A 19,751-nucleotide genomic window follows, 5' to 3' on the forward strand; every position below is an offset into this window, starting at 1 on the left:
GCTTTTTAAGCAGTTTTTGGCTATCTCTCGCAGACGAAAACAATATGGCCACCCTGACTCATACTTCCTGACATAATAACTGCCTTATTATTAGTGGTGGCTTTTTTTGCCCTTTTAAAATGAATAATCTCGCCAGGTGTGAATATAAACTTTAATCAAGTATTTTTTTATAAATTTTAAATTATTTCCTGAATTTCTACCTTAAAAATTACAGATTTTTACTATGGCGGACAATTTATAAAATGGCGGAAGTTCATTTATGAAAATTGTATTATAATTAATTTTTTGGTAAATTTTAAAAAAAATTCCCTGATTTCTAGCTTGAAATTACGGGATTTTTAATATGGAGGACGTGACGTCATCCAAGACCGCGGTCGAGATCAAGCTCAAGGTCAAAGCTCCCCTCCAGAGGCTTATTGGAGGCTTGCCCATGGAGAATTTAAGCCTCAATGGAGACAATTCAAACCTCTGATATTTTTTGATAATAAAATGGGAAATTTTCTCTCAAAAAGGGAATTTTTCCCTAGAAATAAGAATATTTCTAAAACTTTTGATGAATTTTGAGGATATTTGCCACCAAGATGGCCATTGACGTCAGAATTCAAGATGTCGGGGACAATACACAATCCAGAGACAGGATACAGGCGCAGGATGCCCTTTTATGTACTAGTTACTGACAGACAAAAAAAATGAGCAGTTTCCGTCAAAGTCTATACCAAAACTGTTTACAACACGAATACATACTCTATTAGGTTTAACATAAAGATTTGTCATATATTTTTTATAAACTATAACATAAATACGTATTCAATATATTAAACACTTTATGACATCTAATAATATTGTGTATTTATTTAAAACATGTTATATGCCCGTTGGGAAATCATTTTATCGTCATTTTTGAATAATTACCAAAAACGCTGATAAAACTAACTTGTTTATAAACAGAAGCCTAAATACCAATGTTCACATTTCTAACTTCAAACATGACAAACTTCATACAAATTTTCATCCCCTTGTTAACCTTCTTAGGGAATTAATTTTCAAAATTCCTGTAATATCGCTCACCAACGGTATATAAGGAACTTCTACGCACAATATCATGCTTATAGAACTATCGGTTTAAGCTGTATGTTGTCTATCTGTCAGTCAGTCATTGTTAAGAGTTTTATTTAGTAAATAATAAGCAAAAACACTAAATTATAAAAAAGGGGAAATAGACAGCTTGATATTTTCCAGCAGAAAGGTCGCAGAAGGTGGTTGTGGTCCAATCGGTGGACGACTCCCAACCCGCTGACCCTTCCGCCGAGAGGACCAAGAAGGTGATCCCTGGACCGCTGATCAGTCCCGAGGGCGTCTTGAACATGCAAGAGCTGTCCAAGCTTCAAGAGAAGGTAGGCTCATGTGATTATCATGATCTGCGGCTACGGATTCCCCTGCTGTATATCTATCTCTCTCTTGAATACCTCCTCAAAAACCTCCTCGCATGTGCCATTATGAAATTACTAAAACATAGTAGCTCGATAACTTTCCTTTCGAAAAATAAATGAAATAAATAATAATAACTTGCTTCACAATTAACTCTCAATTTTTTAAGGATTTCGAGAAAAAAACTTAGGTATAGTAAAGAAAACCAATTTTATAAAACTTTATTTCACTTCATATTCTTAAAAAAATTGTAATTTTAATGGAAGAAATCACAGAATTTTGATTGAAAAACTAACTTTAGAGATTATAAAAATTGGCGGTGTATTTATCAAATATTTTTTTAATCGTCCAATAGCATTAATGTACTTACTTAAAATAGTTATTGTTTCATTTAAATAAATAATTTTATTTTTATTATTTATGTTTGGCTTTAAATAATAAATAACATATTTGACTACTACAACAAATTCGACACATAGTACTCCTGATGGAATGGGGCTGACACAGCAGTCGCCTGCCATACCCGACGGACAGACGTTTCGTTCCGGCCAACCTGGAAAATGCGTGTCAGTGACATGTGGTGTGGAGCAGTGACGGAATAAATTGGTGGGGGAAACGAGAGTACCCCAAGAAAACCCACAGGCCACGGCAACGCCATCCCGTTTCCCAACTACGAAAATTGCAGATTTATGTCCGTAGAAAATCGATCCCCATTTAACCTTGGTGAGAGGCGAGATTTCTGACCACTCGACCACCGCGCCTCTTTTTATGCACATTGATTGTAAAATAACTATGTTATAGTTCAGATGGTAGTAAACATTTATATATATATATATATATATAATTATAACATTGCGAGGTAGCTTAATGCCTCGCCGCAAATAGATAATAATAAATAATTCCTGTAAATTTTAGAGAGAATATTCATTCATGAATTGACAATAATTTCGTGTTTTATAAATTTTACAACAATTAAATCTAAGCAGTGCTCTAAAAAAAGAGTTTTTTGTCACAACAAAATATTTGTTTCAACAAAATAATTATTATATCACTAAACTCCTTATTAGTTTCAAAAATAATTTTCTTACAAATAAGTGTTTTTCTTGCGGATAAAAAGTTTTTTTGTAGACACAAATATGTATATTTGGTGGGTAAATACTGACGGAATTAATATTTTTATAGTGTAAAAAGAAAAACTCATTTCCCTTGCCATATTCTTCCATATAAACATTTCTATCCTTGTAGGCGTGCCATTTTGACAAATTCGTTCATTTTTCTCTACTCTCCTGCAGTTACATGATTCCTCATTCCCTCTATTGCATACACTCCCTCATCTGTTTACAACACTCCCATAACACAACACTATGTTTCAAATCCCGCAACACCTCCTACCTCCCATTACTTACACACGCTCCTCTCAGACTTGTGTCTCACAGTGTAAGGCCCTTGGCGACCCGGCTACACGTATGGTGTGCAAATATTCAGTACATAAAAGCAATTCTATTTTATAAACTTCTCAAGATACCAGAGGAGAGCTGAATATTTACGTACAACATTTAAGAATAAACTAAGGGCGGATAAGTAGTTCTGTTTCCGTAATTCGTTTTTAAACTTAATTTTTATAAGAGTGAAAAAGGTTAAAAATGTATTTTTGAAATAATATTTAGGCATGAAACAGCCGGTACAAATTCTTTTAAACACTCGAGGGACTTGGATTATTTTACGTTTACGACTCAGATCTAATAGTTGCCCTATGCACGAGGAGAAGACAGCGCCCGTCCACATCTTTGCGCTTAGAGGCGATACCGCGCGCGAAAAACCAGTGAGTGTCGTCGCACTTATCATCCCACTTTACTAAAATAAATACTCCCTCGTCTAGGCGGGACTCTTTACTCTAATTGTGCTGTATGAACACGAAACTCTTTAAAAGCTGCTGGAATTTAGTGAAATTTCACTGAAAAACTGTTTAAAACTACGGTAAAATTATATATTATAGAGATTGTTTTTGTGAAACAATTTATTGATTCCACGTAGTTTTCGCTGTTTGATACTCAGAGTGTTGTAAATTTTCAACCTGGATTTAAGTAAAAAAAAAAAAAAAATACCAAGCTAAGGACCTAGTTTTCCCAAATTAAAGTTTTCTGTTTAATATTTGTTTGTTTTTGCTCATCATTTAAACTGTATTTATAATGTAATTGTAAATATTCTGTTCAATAACTTTATGAAATATAATAATGTTTATTTAAAGTTTTCAAGTCCCTTAAAGACCACATTTTTCTTTAATACTAGCATGAACTTATACATGTAATCATGTGGTAGGTTATACAGTTTGTATGTAGGTATCCTTTCAAGTAGAATACATATTTTTTATTAGGATATTATCATTAATATTTTAATATTTGGTTTTATTAAGACGTTGAAAAAACTGGTTCTATGTTTTTGAGAAATCAATATTTTGTGATTTATTAATGATTTTCTAAAACTAATGTTGATCCAAAACTATATACCACATGATCTAAGTTTATGACATTGTTTTTAAGGCTATAACTGTAGATTTTTACTATGGCTCTTTTGAATTTGTTGTCTAGTTGCAAATTTAAAAAAAAAAAAAATTCTAAACGCAATAATTAAGCTTGCATATGTAACGCAAGCATATTATAATTTTTTTATAAATGGAACAGAACTTTTCATGAAAATTTTTATATTTACATAAAATAAACTATCATTAAAAATTGTTTTCGCAATAATACTGGGTTTGGATTCTTACTCAAGAATTTATGCATTTTGTTGTTTCAGTGCCTCCAAAAGTTAAAGTTATTTGTTAACAGTTTCCTGGATAGTTTTTCAGTATTAACTGCGCACATTAATTAGTATGATACAACAAATAAAGTCAAATAGTTGAATATTCGTATATCTTTTCCATGGTTTAAAAATAATTGAGCTTGAATGAATAGACATGCAAAAATAACCTTAGCCATGTGTTGTAAAAATATAAAATATTATTATTCTAGTATTACAACTCTTTCTTGGCAACTTCCTTCAAATGAACCTTTTTTAAAAATTAAAAAAAAAATACTGTGCATAATTATCTGGTGACAGATCATTTGAAGAAACATAAAGTGCAATGGAGCGTTTGCGATAAATTTACAGGCATGTCCCTTAAATAATAATAATGGTTATACAATTAAAGAAGTAAAAATATTAGCATGCCGTTTGAGACACAGCCATGAATTTTGACGAACAGATTGGAGATAGGTCCTAGGTGTACCAAGCGTGGCTCCAGAGGGGAAAGAAGAGGCGAGGGTTGACTGTGTTTACTTAAATAATAACATTCATTTGTTAAACATTTCTGTCATAAGAGGTAGTATGGAACTATCAAGGTTCAATTCTTTGAGACCATGAGTCATTTGTAAATATTCAAAGGCTAACCTCTAAATTATTTGAAGTCATGTTTAGCAACTGCATAATTTCTTTTTACGACAGCCCCTCCCGAGAAGTCTTTCTGGAGTCACTTTTGAGTTGTAAAGCTGGACAGTTGCGTGGGATCTTGCTCAATGTTGCCAAGGTTCGACTGCGTTGCAAATATAAAACATTGTTCTCTTGTAGTAGCAAATGTTAGCTGCTCATAGTCGAGCAAGTTTTCCATCGGTGCTCTCACATATTTTTTTTTATCCGACATTCGTTTCCAAACTTTTTTTTATTTTTTTGATATAGTGAAATTCTAACTGCGTTTTACAAATGATATTATATTTTTAAATTCATAGTTAGTATTTATATTTTAAAGATTATACATTAGCTTTTATATTTTGTATTAGGAAATAAATACAAAAATTTTATTTCCTTTACTGTTAATTCTCTAATTAGTTTGATATTAAAAATTCGTTCAATAAAAAACGAGCTTTAAGTCAATATTTTAATCGCAAATTAAAGTTAATTTAACAAGCGGCGTTAAACAGTGATTCACTCCAACGTTATATTTGTCTATTAACCAATTTCATAATTAATTAATTAATAACCTTTTTATGGTTAATTAATTTATTTATTTAACAAATTCATTCGTTCAATTATACATTTGTTTTTTTTTAAATATTTTCGTTAGTTCGTTAATTCATTAAGTTCTTCTTACTTACTTAAAATTAATTATCAAATATTTAAGAAGGTATTAGAGTGCTTACTTTAACGAATTATTTCAATAAATAAAATACATACTTAAAAATTAATAAATAAATTCTACGATGTAAGGATAATGTATTGAGTTCACGAATTACAGGACAAACTAAAGAACTATTTTATGAGCAAAGGAATGAATGTATTACTTTAATATTAAATGAATTTAGTAATGAGTCAAGTAATAAATTAGGAAATTAGTAAATTAATTTATTTTCGGTACTACTTCAACGTGTGTATTTAGTTTTTATTAATGTAATGATAGGGTGATTGCAGGGGTTAGTAAGTGGTTTGCGGTGCGTGCGGCAGGTGTCGCTGCTGCACGAGGAGCTGGCTCGCCTCCAGCAGCTACCCAGCGACGAGGAGGTGCTGGAGAGAGCTCGTGCTCCAGTGCCGGGCGTGCCCGTGGAGGACTTGTGGAAGTACATCAACCTGGAGAAGAGGGTCGAGGCCCTGGAGGACGCCATTCTGAAGGTCTCTCTCTCTCTCTCTCTCTGTTAGCGGGTCTTTCAGTACTCGCCAGTGACGTGTAGCATACAACCTCGGCAACCAACAAGTTCGTGTGTTCTCATGTTGCAAATACGAAACTCGGACGCGAAATTTTACGTATAATTCTTTAAAATAATGTCGAACGGGATTAAAAAAAATACGTAAATTAAGTTTTCAACTACATTTCTGGGCGCGAATCACACACGTCTTCCGCACACGCTGCTAGACTATAATTCAATTTGCAGACCAAAATTTTAATACATATAATAAATAATAAAAAGATGGTTAGTTAAAAACTATAAAAATACTAAAACTAAGTGGTTTTTGGCAAGTAAATTATATTTGAAGTGCAAAACTCAAAGTGTCAACAATAGTTACTCCTTGATAGCATTTTTAAGAGTCTTACCAGCGTGTTCCCTTCAAGCCACTAGACAAACTGCGAGAACTAGGCTTCATGCAGCTACAGTTTGTTGTGCTAACAAACTGATAACCAGACATCAACTACAGACCAGACACATGTGCCATGGATGATACATTCGTGCCATTATTCTATTGTACATAACTAGCAGTTATGACTTTAGGGCTCGTCTATGAAAAATTAAGGTATAGTACCAAAATTTGCGACTGTTATTTTTTAAAATTTTCTTGGGCTTAGCTTCTCGTGGAGAGCTAGGACACTAGAGATGGTAACACACAACCGGGGATGGATCTCAGCGGGACGGGGGGAGGGATAAGGAAGGCAGCCTGCTCCAGCACTAGGCTAGAGGGCGGAGAATGGGAAGATAAATCTGATGTCGCCTACAAAAATTTTAAATAAAAAGCGAATATAAAAAAATAATACGCTTTGTCTGCTTATATTTTAATTTTTGCTCATTATCAATACTCATATTTTCAATACACATTAATTTGTGTGTTTGCAAGGCATACGTACATAGATGCCGTAAAATTAAACATACACTTTTACATTGCTTAAGTACATGCGCTTAGTAAAATTGAAGTCAAAATTTTACTTATAATGTAAATAAATGAAAAAAAAATTGTGCTTGGTAATTTTGTTGCTCACAGTTGATCGCAATTTCCACCCCGGCCGAAAGCAAGCCTCGATCCGTCCTCGAACACAATGACACCGAGCAGGGAAAATGAGGATGAAATCGGCCGTGGGTTGTTCGGAGTACAATTGTGGTTCTGCCCAGTCGTGGACCCAACTTAGAATTATGTGGCAGGCAGATGACTAGAGGATTTTCGTTGGCACGAAAACACTTGCCCCGATAAATAAGGTGTCCGAAATTTTGTAAATTAAAAAATAGCTCCTTAATTTGCTATTTCAATAGATTTCTGACGTTTTGAAAATTCGTGATCAAAACCATGGTTTTATCTACAGTTTAAGTTTTAAAAAATACACACAATATATTAGCACTTCAATATAAAAATAAATATTACATAAAAAAATTGCTTCAAAGTTCAGTTGCACAGACTAAAGTAGATTATTTTGTTATACCTCCAGTATTATTTTATAATTTAATGATTTATTTGAGGAAGGAGTGAGATAATAACCTCAATCGTTCCTCCTACAGGAACGCAACTGATCCAGCTACAATTATTCACTAGTCATTTTTTCTTTACATTTCCTGAAAACCATACAATCATTTTCTTTTGCTTCTTATCAGAATACCTAAATAAGATGACTTGTTTGCAAACCTCTGTCTGCAATGACACTGTTGTTTGTGAGACACGAGGACTCCTCGATATCGTGTCCGAGTGAGGTAGCCTCCAGAGAGTGCAGCAGTGTAGGGAAGCCCTGACTTATGTAAATAGTTTGGAATCACCTCCCGCAGCACAGGGGCGGAGGGGCGACACTACTTCCGATCCTGGACACGAGAAGGAAAAGATTTTCACCAGTGAAAAATATATCCATAACCCGATCGGGAATTTAATCCAGAAGTACCATTGGTTCACCAGCCAGGAGCTGTAACAATATTCTATTTAATAATTCTGGTTAGTGCTTGAAAAAAATGTAAGGACAGATTTTCAAGTAGAAATGTACTAATAATATAGGTTTTATTATCTTATGCGAACAAACTCAACACATTCTTCCATTAAACACAATTAAAACAGAAAAAAATACCATATTGTGCCATCATTGATCATTTCTCATTTCAAAACTGGTCTACGATATCACTCAGTAAATATGACTCGGGGGGTTTTAAGCAGAAAGTTTTCCATCAGCCACACAAAGGGCGCAGTTACGCGGGCTTTTGAACTACTTCAGGTAAACATGTTCAACTGTTGCGTGCGGTTACGCACAATCTGAAAATGTTTCGTTCATTCAACTTAAACAGGTTGGCAAAGTAGTTCAGAACGACATCTCTTCTGCATAAGTCTCTGATTGGCCGTTGAGTGTTCAGAGTATTAACAGTTCTTTTCGAAAATAGCAAGATATTTAACTGACTATTACAAAAAAGATCTTGAAAACGATCAAAATTGCCATAAGTTACGAAAAAGTGGCCTCAAATCTGTATCTAGAAAAGTTGCAACAAACATTTTATATTGTTGCAAACAATGTCTTATACAAATCATTTTGTTTTGAAGTATATTTTGCTGACGAGGTCTTCTTAAATGTTTTTCATCAGGTTTTTCCTTGTAAAGTGACAAATATACAAAATAAAAAATCAAGATTCATTTTATATCTCTGCTTGCATTACCGTACTCCTTTTTTCAAGATACAAAATAAATAGGATCCACAAAATATTTATTCGATGACAGTTGATAATCGGTATTGGAGTGGAACATACTTTACACCAACTGCAGTGTAACCTTACACTTTCGCATTTGTAAATATTTTTACTTAAACCTGTTCACCTGAAGTATTTCGGCGTTACATGTAACTGTGCCTTAAATGTCGTCTCCTCGGACACCTTAGCCACTGAGTCTAACTTATGAAACGTAAAACCATATAAATAAGTAACATATGACAAACAGGTGGGTTCTGGATACAAATTTTTTCACATCAAAAGGATCCAGTCAGGCCACAGTAACTCCCAATCCATCCCTGGCCCACCCCAACTCTTAGTTATCACACATCAAAAGCATTCAGATTGGCATCCCCCTCCAACCTCCCCTCATCAACCATGTAGACATGTGAACAGTTCCTCCTTCGTTTTTTATAGCAATTGTCTCTAGAAAATTAGGTTGGTGGAGACACATTGTCTGACTGTATCTTTTTGATGTAGGAAGACGAGGATAAGTGGCTGTTGAGGGGTGGAGAGTGTGTCTTGAATGGATCCTTTTGATATGGGAAAAATTGCATCCCATAGCCCACCTGCTTCACCTACTTTCGTTGTTGGACATTTACTCCAAAAATGGCTGACAACAGCCAATGACCTTGTTTTGTTTTTTTTCCTTCTCGAACAGCTCTCGTCGCTAACCCAGAAGCTGGCCAAAGACACGGAGCAGAACCGCATGGCGATAGAAGAGCTGAATAAGATTTTAAAGCGTTGCAAGGAACTTGTCGACAGCCACGAGAATGGACTGACGGATCTGAGTAATCGTGTTGAAGAGCAGATAGATAAAAGGTATTTGCTCATTAAGATAAAACATGTAAGGTGATATAGTTATTTTTCACTTTGCAATTTAGAAGTTGAAACGTTTGGCAAAACTTTTAAGTCAAGGTTATGATATGCCACCACCCTAACAGGGTGCATATCAGAGTGGAACGTGCAATTTCAACCCCAGTTCACAGGCAGGGATATTTTTTCAATATACTGTATACATAACACGGAGTTACTGGGAAATAATAGTTATAAATAGAAGCTGATAAAAGCATTTTGAGAAAAAATTTGGGTGTGTCTAAAAAACAATAATAGGAAATATTCTTCTCACTTCGTGACTTCTTCTGGTACTCATAAACGGGTCTCTTCACCTTAGTTATTACGAAACACCATGTTTAATGAACTGGATTCACCAATTTTTTCCAATAACCCTATGATATATTATGACTACTAGTATAATCGATTTTCGCTACACTGTGATCCAAACATTGATTCTAAAAGGAGAACAATCCATTCATCCTTCATTTATAACAAAGAAAAATGTTTCTCAAAGTGACTATTTCACAGCTTACTATGGCCTTAAACTATGACTATGACTCGTAGAACTGCTCTTCCCGAGAAGCTTTTTTTTTTGTATTTACACAGCGATGACTATGGAATATCCGGCCTCCAATGAAAAATGCTGCAATATTACAATAAATAAAAAAATCATTGCATATAAATACAGTTATCATCAGCATAATCATCATCCATCTCCATAATCATTATCCTCATCTACAACAATTATAATCATCCATCATCAATGATCATCATCAACATCAACATCAAGATCAATATCTTCAACTGCTGTCGGGCAGTAAAGTAAAATGACCATTCACTATTCCTTCTCGTACACTCTGTTCCATTCTTCTCCTCTCTCCGGTTCTCCTTTAACTATCTTCTCTTCCCACTCTCCCTCGGTTCTTCCTTGGGGCCTTCTTCCTATGTACTTAAACTGAATCATTTTCTTAGTCAAACTTTATTTTCCCATTCTTTGGACATGGCCGTACTATCTAATTTCCCCTCCCCCCCCACCCCCTATTATCTTAATTCAAGTCCTGTACTCGCTGATCTTGGTTGCATCATATAACTTCTGGTCCTTCTTAGTCTCCTAACTGCCAACATACTTCTCTTAAACTTAATATCTATTGCTCCCATTTTCCCAGCTTCTTTCTTACAAGCATCAAAGCAAAAAGGTTCTCACATCTTGACTACTTCATACGATTTCTCTCTGTGAACCGATCTTACAGGGACGTTACTAAACTAGTTTTCACCCGGGGTAAGAACTCATCTTGGTGTCTTAATTTTTTTTCTTCAAACCAATCAACGAAAAACCTTTATCTGACAACACCTCATATCGCCATCACATATTAATTCCACTATTCCAAATATTATTGAATCTACTAATATGGTAAATAAATATATGGTAAATAAATTTTATATGTAAACGTTGGCGCTTTTAAAGTTTACTATTTCCTGAGACGTAAGTGTGATACCATTTTTCTTATAAAATACAAATATAAAGAAAATTTATACACAAATTGCTGGCTATGGTCCTGGTGGATTCCACTGGGACAACTTGAGCCGTTTTCATAAAGCGTGGTTTATTTCTGGAGCTCTGCACAACGCGTGTATGCCATGGTAGTTGGGCCCTTAAATTTACCGAGAAATCTATCCGGAGACGATTCGTTAAATATTGCTCGGTAAACTAATTGTAAATAAATAGTTTTTTATTCTACAATAAATATAATGTAAAATTGTATAATACATGACTGTGGTTATTTTTGCGAGTATGAAATACGTTTTCGAGATAATGCTGAGTATTTCGTACGAAAATTTTGCGATTGATTTCATATTTTAATTTATTTTTCATTTTCATTTAAAGCATAATATAATCGAATGTTCAACAATATATAATTAATGTTGTGCAGTCACGCTTGTTGTGTGCGCAGTTAATACTGGAAGGCTGTTCAGGGAATGGTTGGGGAACGACTGAAACCACTGGAGGCACCGGGACCACACAGAGCTGGCGTGCCCGGGTGACACGGCGAGCTCTGACAGTAACGCGCACGTGTCCAGGGAGGAAGCGGCTCGCAAGTCCGTGGAGCTGGAGCTGGACCCGGACGGCCGCGTGGTGCCCTCGCTGGACGACGTGGCGGGAGACGACAAGTTCCACGTCATCGAGTACGTGCTGGAGCGGCTGTGGCAGCGCCTGGACGGGCTGGCGGACGAGCTGGCGGCCGCCTCCGCCGACCGACTGGCAGACGACGACCGGCCCGAGGTAAGCCGGCCGACTCCCGGGACGTCCACTGCCGCGTCTGCTGCTTGCGCAGCGCACGGCAACGCCACAATCACCACCGATGAGATTGCTTTCCAAGGTTACTAAATATTACTTTAATCAATATATATATGTATTATGGCCTCCAGATCAGAGCACGCTCAGAATATACATATGTAATAAACATAAACGGCAAGGTATTAATATAACACCCGATATTCTTGTACTTGAAACAAAAGTTAATGCGTTTAGACCATAAACAAACATGGCTACCACCACAGCTTCTACTGGTCTCAATAAGCAATGTAAACATAGACGAGCTAATCCGTACGGGCCAGTCTTCTTCTGCATGCCATTGTAGGATGGGCCTAAATGAAGCGATTGCCCAAGTATAGTGAAGGCCTGTCTGCATTTGCAATGCCACAAATTTCTTCCGACGGACAATGATCGCTGATTGGTCCACTGGACTCTCTGTCATTTAGGGGGGGGGGGGGGGGGTTTACTGTGATCCTAATCTGCCTAATCCGAATAAATTGGCAACTTCAACTTTTTTTTTTCTCTCAATCCGTGTCCTTTGGTTGTATAGAAGTAGAAGAAGAACACACGTGATATTTGCTGTTTCTGGTTCCCATTTCAAAAAAGGGAAATAGAAAAGAACGGACGGTCTGGTAGATGGCCAATAAGACCGAGACGACATTTTGATTAATGCAGTTCTTTGCGACCAGCTCTTTTCAAAGACTGAACACATGAACTGATTTTTAGCAGTGCGATTAGAATTCAATCATTAGAATTTATTATGTCTTATGCATTGACGCGAAATAATGTTTAGTTGGGAAAGCATGTTATGATGAATCGCGAAAGGAGAAGGAAATACGTCATTACTAGCATAATGTTTAGAAGTGATAAATATTTAACAGAACGTTGCTCAAATAATTAAAAAACAGATCTAAATGGAATATTTTTTATTTTTAAATTTCGGAAATGGATTATTATGATGTGTTTCTGGTTAATTGTTGCTATTATACGAGTATGTATATAGGTATTTAAAATGCATGATAATATTATCGTACTGCAAAGCCATTTGATGGTGGCTAGGAATAGATGATAATAGCAATACATGTACTTGTATTTATATATTTAAGATAAATACCTATCATTGACTTGATATGTGTACGAATTCTATGTTACGAGCTGCAATGTTGCAATTTTTAGGTTCAATCGTACCATGTGTCTGGTATTTCAAGTAGGTACATAAACAAATTTACCATGGCTGAAATTATTACGTTGAACAAATCATCAATCGGCAACGATTCCAAACTGAAATGCACTTCAAAATGCAGATTATATCTATGAGTACAAAAAAATTAAACTTATATTACATGGCTGCTTTATCGCCCGTTTTTTTGCTGGAATTAACGACCATTAATTCAATCATAAGCTGGATATTACTAAACATTAGCTCGTCGGCGAACAGGCCATGTTTATGATTCTGAAGTTTTTAAATCGTAAAGCCACCTCAAATTTCCCTCCGGAACTGGGCCACTTGGAGCGAGACGTGAAACCTCTTGGAGCTGTGCACACGGAGTGGAGCTGTGCACACAGAGTATAGCTGTGCACTCGGAGTGGAGCTGTGCATACGGAGTGGAGCTGTGCATACGGAGTATAGCTGTGCACTTGGAGTGGAGCTGGGCATACAGAGTGGAGCTGTGCACACGGAGTGGAGCTGTCCACACGGAGTGGAGCTGTGCACACAGAGTGGAGCTGTGCACACAGAGTGGCGCCGACAGAGTTTCGGGCTAGCGAGTTCCCGAGCCTTCGACTGAACGCTCGCGTTTTTAATGAGCATTTACTCTCTCTTTCAAATGCATAGTACCTACCTGCCATTAGTGCTGTAAATGTTTCGGTGTACTCTATTGCCAGATATACGTCATAAAATATTTAGACACACCTTTACGATGAATGAATTTTTTTACGTGTACCTATGTAAAATTTTATCTTTTAAAGAATAATTTGGAATTTGAAATTTGGAAATACATTTCTTTTAATATTTTTTAAGAGAATCTTTTGATTATATTCCCTTCTTACTTGTAAGGATAAATAACTGGAAGAAAAAAAACATTTTGGTTTCAAACATTTCTGCCAAAAATGTTTTAGAGGTAGGGTTATGTCTAAAGATAAGGGAAGTTTATAGATTGATCAATAATAGGGGTATTTCTTAGCTAGGGGACTTAACATGGAAGAGTAAGAGAGTAACGGAGAAATTCCCATACAATTGTGGCAGATATTTGTCTACAATTGCATAAGTTGTTCCTGACTGCAGTAACGGATGTAGGCATAAATTACACCAGTGTGATATTATTATTACTGAGTACAAAAAATTAAATAAAATAGTTTTTAGTTATGTTTCAATTTACTTGCTTAGAACACAATTCATGACCAGTTTTCAGAACAGGCGAGAATAGCTGTCGCAGATGTAAATACTGGGCTGCAGTATTGGTATCTAAATCTTTAGACAAGAGTGGCGTAAAAAGCAGCTTTACTTCAGACTAGAAGTGATCTCTAATCTTTGGCTGTAGGTGTTGTGGCAGCAGGTGGAAGGGCTGCCAAGGGACCGGATGGCTGCCACATGCGATTCCTTGGGTGTAGAACACCTGTGTAGTTATCCTGTTTCCCGAGTATGAAATTGATAATTTATAGAAGGGGATTGTTTGATCAATGCTTCACAGTTGATCACAAGACATGCACATTTCATCAAATAAATTTAATCGGAATGTGGCACCCTCAAAACAACAGCGAATGTAACCCACTTCCTTTTCTTTTTGTACAAAATTATAAAATTTGTTATTGAATGTATAATTGGGTCAATTGAGTAAGTTTGATTAACTAAAACTCTAGTGCATTCAATTACCATTATTTTTTGATCCTTTGCTATTGCATTCATATATTGAGTTATTAAAACTTCTTTTATTAAAATGTGAAGTTCAGTATTCGTAGATAGGGGTTTGGACGGTAGTGGTTGCAAAAGACGACTTGCCACGTGATCTGGCACACGCTGGAGCGACTACTGTATTTAATAAATTTAATGTAATGATCTGATCAATACATAGCATGAATTCATTTAACGATTTTAAGTTTATAGGGTTTTTGTTATTTATAATTTGGAAAACTGATTTCGTAGCACATAACTGAATAAAACACCTTGTTTTCATAGTAAATATATCCAACAAATATTTTACCCCTTGAAAATCTTGGTGCGAATTATTGGAGTTTTTTGAAATCAAAGTCTATCTCCATACAGCAAACTAAATACAGTAAGTTTCAGTTATATTTTAAAGAAGAAAGGTTTGCCCACTGAAACATTGAAATATTTCTGCAATCTTACATAAAATATTTCTGAAACATTTGTGATTCATGGTAAGATAATAAATAACAATATATATTTTTTCCTATAACATAAGTACAGAGCGCTGAAACTATACATTTTAACTATGGATTGCTGTTTATAAGCTAGAAGTAACTATTTGTTTTGGTTTAAACGTATCAAAACAATATTTACTAAAGTGTTTTGTGTTTTGAACACTATTTAAAGCATATTTAAAGACGTTGCCAAGTGACAGTTTGGTTAAATAACTATCTATTTATAATTTTGAATTCGTTACATCTCATCTCTTTGATTTCCTGGACAGTGCCCTGTGATTGGCCGAGACTTTGGAGGCGCCTCAAACTGAGCGCCTGGCGCCAGGGATGATGGGAAACTGAACGTTTTGGTCCGGCTTGTAAAATACAGCTTACCGTCAGGACCTCACTGTAAATATTGCGTGTGCTGGCACAATTAACGTCTGTATCAGTGCCGGACAGTGCATTTGATTTGTGCACGGAAACGTTTCGCGTGATCAGCACATATGAACAGATTGCATGTGTCTCTGTATATGGTCCAGAATCCAGGTGTAGGCCATACTGGAACGGTCGTTATAACAATTTTCACTGACGCACTGCAGTTTTAAGGCCGTTTCACAGTCTTGTTTGTGTGCAAACTTGTTTGTTGTGTACCCTAGACTTGAACTTGTTTAGTTACAAGTACTACTCAAACATAAACAGTCAAATTGAGACAATAAAGCTGAGAAGTCTTGAGCAAACAGATTTTTATGCTTTATCGCTATGAGTTGGCAAATTATAATTTTAAAAATACTTTGAGAAATAACAATTTTAGAATTTAACAAACTTTGACAATATTAGTATAAACCTCAGTGACTCTTTTTTGCATGTTGTGTCCAACAAATCTGGCAAGTTTTGATATTCTTATAATTTTTTCTTCATACATTCTATTTATTTTTTAGGATTTTGTTGAGTGATCTATTGTCTGTATAAATTATATTTTCTATTATTTAATAATTAATTTGGCCATTTCATTTTGTTGTCACTGTGTGTCAAACCCTACCACTATTAAGTTATTACAGAAATTAAGTATTTTATTTTCAAAGTGTTTGTTTACGGTAATAACTAAAGTACTAAATCTTTGCACATAGTAGCCAAGAATAAATAACAGTCTCGTGCTATCATAGATGTGGGTATTAGAACAGAAGTTGTGTTTACAGAATACGGATAATTCTGTCACATTTTAAGGTTAATTTCAATTGCTTCAGTAAACGCAAAGTTTCAGTAATCAATAGAGCCAAGATTTTATGGTGTTTAAAAATTCAATTTTCATAATTAAAAAATAAAGGATTTCGTCTTTATCGTCATTAAAGATTAGACCTATGTAATAAAAAAATACATCAAGCAAAACAACATTGATAAACTGGTACAACAAATTGTGGTAAGATGCTTGTGTACATAAAATGCAATATAAACATTCAAAATTTTTCTTTAATATTTCTTAGGTCATGAAAAAAGTTCAAAATATTTTCAAATCTTAATTATACTTTCGCTAATGACTTATTATTTCATAGATTTAATATGAACAAAAAATGCAATGTAGGCCTTTATCATTCTGTAGGTATCAGCTATATAATGCATTAAATTTACTTTACTTAAATAAAATACTAAATATTTATTTTACTCAGTACAGAATACCCTAAAAAAATTATGAAATCATTATATATTATTTTAATACTATACTATATTTTAACCGACGAAATGAGGAAATTGAGGTCAATTTAGCTAAAGAATGTGTTTTGCTTTGCATTTCAGTATTAAGTGGTGCATTGATTTAAAATTCGCTGTTATTTTGGTTTTATCCCTACTCACTATATAATCTTGCCTCTAGTAATCAATTATAATGAATTATTGTGACCTTATGAATTGCTGAAACCAAGAATACATCTTCTTTTTCTATCTCTAAATTTCTTATTTGTATTTTTACCAAAGAACTGCTCCTCGGATTAGATAGCTTACAGTTCACAGGGATGAAAGCCACAATCCCTACCCGAACATTTCTGAAGATTACCGAGTAAATATAAGTTTAGGTTTGGTCTGTGTAATAAACAAAAGTTCTAAATTTTTTTCTCGGGTACATAGGTTAGGTTAGGTAAGGTTATTAGTAACTAAAATAAAAGTTTGGTTAGGTTAGGTTAACCTTAAATAAAATAAACATTGACTGTTAAATATACGAATTCTTACGGCATAGTTAATTTTAAAGAGCAGAGTTTGGATAATTTCGGAGCTGCTTGAGCATGTGACCTGCAGGCTTGTTGCTCGGATGCCCGCAGGCCGCGCAGCTGCTCGAGCGTGTGAACTGCAGGCTTGTTGCTCGGATGCCCGCAGGCCGCGGAGCTGTTCGAGCGTGTGAACTGCAGGCTTGTTGCTCGGATGCCCGCAGGCCGCGGAGCTGCTCGAGCGTGTGAACTGCAGGCTTGTTGCTCGGATGCCCGAAGGCCGCGGAGCTGCTCGAGCGTGTGAACTGCAGGCTTGTTGCTCGGATGCCCGCAGGCCGCGGAGCTGTTAGAGCGTGTGAACTGCAGGCTTGTTGCTCGGATGCCCGCAGGACGCGGAGCTGCTCGAGCGTGTGAACTGCAGGCTTGTTGCTCGGATGCCCGCAGGCCGCGGAGCTGCTCGAGCATGTGAACTGCACGCTTGTCGCTCGGATGCCCGCAGGCCGCGGAGCTGCTCGAGCGTGTGAACTGCAGGCTTGTTGCTCGGATGCCCGCAGGCCGCGGAGCTGCTCGAGCGTGTGAACTACAGGCTTGTTGCTCGGATGCCCGCAGGCCGCGGAGCTGTTAGAGCGTGTGAACTGCAGGCTTGTTGCTCGGATGCCCGCAGGCTGCGGAGCTGTTAGAGCGTGTGAACTGCAAGCTTGTTGCTCGGGTGCCCACAGGCCGCGGAGCTGCTCGAGCGTGTGAACTGCAGGCTTGTTGCTCGGATGCCCGCAGGCCGCGGAGCCTTTCGAGCGTGTGAACTGCAGGCTTGTTGATCGGATGTCCGCAGGCCGCGGAGATGATCGAGCGTGTGAACTGCAGGCTTGTTGCTCGGATGCCCGCAGGCTGCGGAGCTGCTCGAGCGTGTGAACTGCAGGCTTGTTGCTCGGATGCCCGCAGGCCGCGGAGCTGCTCGAGCGTGTGAACTGCAGGCTTGTTGCTCGGATGCCCGCAGGCCGCGGAGCTGCTCGAGCGTGTGAACTGCAGGCTTGTTGCTCGGATGCCCGCAGGCCGCGGAGCTGCTCGAGCGTGTGAACTGCAGGCTTGTTGCTCGGATGCCCGCAGGCCGCGGAGCTGCTCGAGCGTGTGAACTGCAAGCTTGTTGCTCGGATGCCCGCAGGCCGCGGAGCTGCTCGAACGTGTGAACTGCAGGCTTGTTGCTCGGATGCCCGCAGGCCGCGGAGCTGCTCGAGCGTGTGAACTGCAGGCTTGTTGCTCGGATGCCCACAGGCCGCGGAGCTGCTCGAGCGTGTGAACTGCAGGCGTGTTGCTAGGATGCCCGCAGGCCGCGGAGCTGCTGGAGCATGTGAACTGCAGGCTTGTTGCTCGGATGCCCACAGGCCGCGGAGCTGCTAGAGCGTGTGAACTGCAGGCTTGTTGCTCGGATGCCCGCAGGCCACGGAGCAGGACGGGCAAGTGGACGAGATGGAAGGACAGGTGGAGGACATGGACCAGCTGCTGAGGGGCCAGATGGAAGAGATGCAGGGCCGCATCGATGCCCTGGAGCGTGACCTGGGCGTCGTCATGGAGAGCGTCCGCACCGGAATGGCAATCTCTGACGGCATGTCACAGGTGCGTCACCCACCAGCCTTACCTTCCAGCTCTACTGACACTTGACGTGTAACGTCCTAGCTCTCGGCATTCGGCATTTTGTGGGAGTGCGTTCATGAGTAGTCGAATGAACCGGAAATGTGCAACCACATAGCTGCCATCTGTGATAAATGGTGCGACCCATAGTTCACAAAGACAAATGGAAATATTGTAGTATTAACTGTTCAATGAATTTTTACAAGATGGGCAGTATTTTAATAAAATTCCTTGTCAGAAACAGATAAAAATTCGGGTTTAGTATTTATAGGATCCGTTTCATTACTAGTTTAACATTTTAATTTGCAAATAAAATTATTAATAGTCGACTTATCTGCCCCAGCTGCGAAATCTAGTGGCGGGTGCAGAAACAATGTTTGATTCACATCAAGAAATGAAGTTTAAAACACTATTTGCCAAATATTAATCACCCTCGACATTATTTGAAATAATTCTACCTTAAAATTCGTGTCAGAGTTTCATATTTAAGTATATTTACAACATAACAAATGAATTTGCTTATTACCAAGGTTAGATTTTACATATTAATGGCGATTTTTAAGTACACATTTCATACGGGGA

General features: G+C 37.3%; 1 protein-coding gene across 2 annotated transcripts in view; it reads left to right on the plus strand.

The window, feature by feature from the left end:
- The window catches only part of LOC134531091 (uncharacterized), a 101,928-nt gene that overhangs the window by 29,417 nt on the left and 52,760 nt on the right, over positions 1–19,751 (plus strand). The window contains exons 5-9 of one of the 2 annotated variants that reach the window (XM_063366626.1): positions 1,240–1,394; positions 5,905–6,069; positions 9,496–9,656; positions 11,751–11,952; positions 18,978–19,154. In XM_063366626.1, coding sequence (XP_063222696.1) covers positions 1,240–1,394; positions 5,905–6,069; positions 9,496–9,656; positions 11,751–11,952; positions 18,978–19,154 — 860 coding nt within the window. The remainder of the gene's footprint in view (positions 1–1,239; positions 1,395–5,904; positions 6,070–9,495; positions 9,657–11,750; positions 11,953–18,977; positions 19,155–19,751) is intronic. The other variant, XM_063366627.1, reaches the window with a different exon arrangement.

Source organism: Bacillus rossius, chromosome 3 (genome assembly GCF_032445375.1).
Source record: "Bacillus rossius redtenbacheri isolate Brsri chromosome 3, Brsri_v3, whole genome shotgun sequence".
Lineage (NCBI taxonomy): Eukaryota > Metazoa > Arthropoda > Insecta > Phasmatodea > Bacillidae > Bacillus > Bacillus rossius.